Source organism: Manacus vitellinus, unplaced genomic scaffold (genome assembly GCF_001715985.3).
Source record: "Manacus vitellinus isolate BGI_N305 unplaced genomic scaffold, ASM171598v3 scaffold_64_pilon, whole genome shotgun sequence".
Classification (NCBI taxonomy): domain Eukaryota; kingdom Metazoa; phylum Chordata; class Aves; order Passeriformes; family Pipridae; genus Manacus; species Manacus vitellinus.
The window spans coordinates 616,130-620,586 of NW_021940718.1; the positions used below are offsets into that span (position 1 = coordinate 616,130).

At 61.6% G+C, this 4,457-nt stretch overlaps 1 protein-coding gene across 1 annotated transcript in view; it reads right to left on the bottom strand.

Moving 5' to 3' along the window:
* Positions 1-4,057, bottom strand: part of DAPK3 (death associated protein kinase 3) — a 5,073-nt gene extending 1,016 nt beyond the window's left edge. The window contains exons 1-8 of the mRNA XM_029963858.1: positions 3,888-4,057; positions 2,531-2,891; positions 1,833-1,962; positions 1,626-1,674; positions 1,450-1,476; positions 1,207-1,359; positions 687-732; positions 5-501 (exon numbers count right to left, since the gene is read on the bottom strand). Coding sequence (XP_029819718.1) covers positions 5-501; positions 687-732; positions 1,207-1,359; positions 1,450-1,476; positions 1,626-1,674; positions 1,833-1,962; positions 2,531-2,891; positions 3,888-3,949 — 1,325 coding nt within the window. The 5' untranslated portion in view covers positions 3,950-4,057. The remainder of the gene's footprint in view (positions 1-4; positions 502-686; positions 733-1,206; positions 1,360-1,449; positions 1,477-1,625; positions 1,675-1,832; positions 1,963-2,530; positions 2,892-3,887) is intronic.
* Positions 4,058-4,457: the final 400 nt, after the last annotated feature.

Here is a 4,457-nt window from a genome sequence, read left to right on the forward strand (position 1 = left end):
CTGCTCGATGGACCACACCAGCTCCTCCACAAACTTCATCTCCGAGGCCACCTGCTTGGCCAGGGCCTCGTAGTGGTTCTCCAGCTTGCGGTAGCGCCGCTTGAGGCCGTTGGCCGCCTGCACCACGCTCTTGGTCTCCTCCTGCGCCTGCTTCTTCAGCGCCTCCGTCTTCTGCAGCTCCTGCCGGATCTGCCGCAGGTCCTGGCTGATGCTCTCGTTCTCCTCCTTGTACCACGACTCCTTCTCCTCGTAGATGGAGCGCAGCGCCTCGATGTCCTCCTGGAAGGACTTCTTGTTCCTCTCCAGCTCCCGCAGGGTCTCCTCGGCCGCGGCCACCTCCTCCATGACCTTGGAGAAGCGCTCGAAGTTGATGTAGGTGTTGTTGGGGGGCATGCTGGAGTGGGACTTGATGGTGTACTCCTTGAGGCGCGTGGTCTTCAGCCGGCGCCGCTCGGGCTTCTTGCAGCTGTCCTCGTTCCGGACGTTCCTCCTCTTGATCACCTGTGGGAGGGACGGCTGTGGGGTGGGACACGGCAGGGACAGCAGGAGCTGGGTGGCCCTGGTACCCACCCACCCATGGAGCACCAGCAGCAGCACCAAACCGGCCCCCACAGAGCTGCTGTCAGCACCCACCCCACCTTGAGGGGGTCTGACACCCCAAAAGTGACAATTCTTTAGCTTCTCACCTTAATCCAAGGGTGCTCCAGGCTCTGGGCGATGGTCATTCGCTTCCTGCAAACACAGCAAGGCTGCGATCAGGGGCAGGGGCTCAGCTCCCTTTCCCTGTTAAAGCCCTGGAAGTGCAGCTCGGGTCCTGTGATCACCTTTGGGGTCTGGATGAGCCCAGACAAACTCGCTGCACTCAGGGCCCCTCCAGCCAGGGGCCACATCCAGCCCCCAACCCCTCAGACACAGGCAGAAGAACCTCCAGACCGACGTTCAACCACATGGCTCCACTGCTGCCACCACCCCAGAGCCCTGGGGGCTCAACTCAGCCCCTGACCCCTCCCAAACCCCAGCAGAGCTGCTGCACCCCCGGGGGGATCCCAGAATTCCCCCCATGCCTCATGCAGGGGAGAGATTTTGGATTCAGAGCCGAACCCCGGCGCAGGCAGGAGTGTGGGAGCTGCCTGTTTGCAGCAGGTTGGGCAGGAGGGACTGTCCCCTCTCCCAGAGGAACCCCCAGCTCCGCTCCCCACCCCTCACTTGGGGTCCTTGACAAGCAGGCGGCGGATGAAGTCCTTGGCCAGCTCGCTGGTGTTGCTGAAATACTCCTCGTCGAAGTCATAGTTGACAGCAGAGATGTTGGTCAGGGTCTCCTGCTTTGTCTCCCCCAGGAAGGGGGAGGCTCCGCTCAGCCTGTGGAGAGAGAAAGTTAGGACACCCCACAGCCTGAGGTGGGGGGCTCTCCCTGCAGCCCCAACCCCCCCAGACCTCCCTTGTACTCACAGGATGTACGTGATGACCCCGATGCTCCTGGAAGAGAGAGAGGAAGAGGAGGCTGAAGCCCCTCAGAGCATTGTCAGGCCCCTCTCCCCGCACTTTTGGCACAAGGGGAGATCCACTGGCACGAGGGGATCGACTGCTGGAACCATGGGAGTGGGCTCAGGAGGGGGATCACTCACCACATGTCGGCCTCCAGCCCCAGGGGCTCATAATTCACAATTTCCGGGGCTTCGGGAGGAAAGAGAGGAGAAAACAGGCTCATTGTGGGGGAAGGAAACTGTCCCCATGGATGCACCCCAGCAGTGGCACTGGGCATCCCTCTGGGATTAATCCAAAGCTTTCAGCACCCTGAGGAGCCCCCAGGAATGCTGCCAGCCAGGTCTCACCCACAAATTCCGGGGTCCCAAAGATATTCTTGAATTCATTCCCAGCCTCGATCTTGTGGGCGATGCCGAAGTCGATGAGCTTGATGCGAGGGTTTGGCACGTTCTTGTCCAGCAGCATGATGTTCTCTGGCTGGGGGGGAGAGGAGCTGGGTCTGTCCCCACATACCCACCCCTGGGAGCTGCCCTGGGCTCCTCCTTCCAGAGGTGAGAACATGGGAGAGATCTCAAACTGGGAGAGATCCCAGCACCGACTCCCAGACCTCAGCTGGGAGCTCACCCCTATTCCCAGTGATGAACATGGGGTGTCTGCATCTCCCAGACCTCACCTGGGAACTCATCCCTGCTCTCTGGGGAATCTGCACCTCCCAGACCTCACCTGGGAGCACATCCCCACTCCCCAATGCCAGGCACGGGGTGTCTGCACCTCCCAGACCTCACCTGGGAGCTCATCCCTGTTCTTTGGGGAATCTGGACCTCCCAGACCTCACCTTGGAGCTCATCCCTGCTCTCTGGGGAATCTGCACCTCCCAGACCTCACCTTGGAGTTCATCCCTGCTCTCTGGGGAATCTGCACCTCCCAGACCTCACTGGGAACCCATCCCTGCTCTCTGGGGAATCTGCACCTCCCAGACCTCACCTGGGAGCTCATCCCTGCTCCCACCACCAAGCACGGGGCACCTGCCCCTCCCAGCCCTCACCTTGAGGTCGAAGTGGGCGATGTGCTTGGAGTGCAGGTAGTGCACCCCGTCCAGGATCTGCTTGAGGAACTGGGTGGCCTCCTCCTCCGTCAGGGACTCCTTCTCCGCCAGGAAGTCGAAGAGCTCCCCGCCCGACACCAGCTCCAGGATGAGCACCACGTCGGTCTTGTTCTCGAAGATGTCGTGCAGGGTGATGATGTTGGGGTGCTGGATCTCCCTCAGGATGTCCACCTCCCTCTCGATCTCCTCCCGGCTCACGCCCCGGCGGCTGGACGACAGCCGGCGCTTCTTGATGAACTTGGCCGCGTATTCCAGGCCCGTTTTCCTCTCCCGGCACTTCCGGACGATGGCGAATTGGCCGCTGCGGGATGAGGGAAGGAGGTGAGGTGAGGATCTCCCTCATCACATCCTTGGAAACAGCAGGAGGACACATTGTTTCCTCCCAGGACTGCCAGGAATTGGGATTGGATGGTGCCCATCTGCTCCCAGGCTTTAAACACCCCGGCACTGCTGGAGCAAGCCCGGCGCTTCCTGGGATGGAGGAAAGGAATTCCTCCCAGGAATGTGGCAGCTGCAGGCCATCCCCGGGCTGTTCAGGTGCTGCTGTGACCACCCAGGCTGGGAGATGCCCAACAGCCCCTCTTTTCCAGCCAGGAAACTCCATGTTGGTCCCCGGAGCAAATCCCAGAGCCCGGTGGTCCTAAAGGACCGTAAAACTCTGAAGGGAAAGGCAGGTGGAGGGGGAAATGTCTTAAACCTGGACCCAAGATTCCTTTATACTTTTATACATTCCTGGATCACAGGTGGGGCCACCCACAGCCCCCCCAGGGCAGGGACCAGCTTTGCCCAGGCAGGATCCACAGCACAGCCCTGAGAGGGAAGAGAACCCGGAAGAACCCCTGGAAGCTGCTTTGCTTTGAGACAAAACCCACCCAAGTGACCCCAAAACGTTTTTGCTGCCCAAGGGTTTTTCCCAGCGGCCGAGGAGGAGCCACGGCCGAGGCTGGGCTGGAGGATCCCGAGGCAGCTCCCCCAGCTCCGCCTCTGCATCCCGGATGATTAAATCCCATCTGCAGGCAGTGAGTCACCCTGGATCCCTCCCCGGGCACAGAGCCAGGAGCAGCCACCGAGGCCCGGAAGCTGCCGGCTCTGGCCCTGCAGCCCCGGCTGGAGCTCCAAAAGGAGCAACTTTAATGTTAATTAACACCTTTTTTTAATCTCTCCTTGCCAGAGGTGCCCGGCTCCCGGCACAGCCGCTGGCAGAGGGGGCACAGGGGCACCACGAGGGGTCCAGCAGCCGGTGAAGCTCCCGGCTGGAGGTGCAGCCCCCCCAGAGCTTGGGGGGGACGTCCCTCACCTGCCCAGCTCTTCCCCCATCTCATAGAAGTCCTCCACGCTCTCCTGGCGGAAGGTGGACATGGCTGCGGAGCCGTTTGGAGCGGGAGCGGTGCCGGGAGGAGAACGGGAAGTCAGGGGGGAAGTCAGGGAACAGCCAGGAAGCAGCCGGGGATCAGCATCTGCAGCACCAGGAAAAAGGGGGGTTGTGTCCCGGGAGCTCAGACCAACACCCGGCACAGGGATCCTGTCCCTGCCAACCCCCAGAACACCGGGAAGGAGCCCCCAGGCCACACGACCCCAGCTGATCCAGGGATTAACCCCAAGGGTGCCCCACATCCCATCACATCCCAAAGCCTGTAGGGACCCCCTGACCCCCGTGGGGATGCCCTGGGGGGACACAGAAGGAAAAGGGGCAGTGGCTGTGTGGGCTCCATTGCCGTGGGCCTTGCTTGATCCCAAAGCAGCCAGAAACACTCAGATGTGGTGGAGAGACCCCCCAACTCAGCCAGCAGCACCCTCCTGCCCCCAGCCCCACTGTCCCTCCCTGCCCCACACCCACAGCACCCCCCAATCGATCTTTCACTGCTCC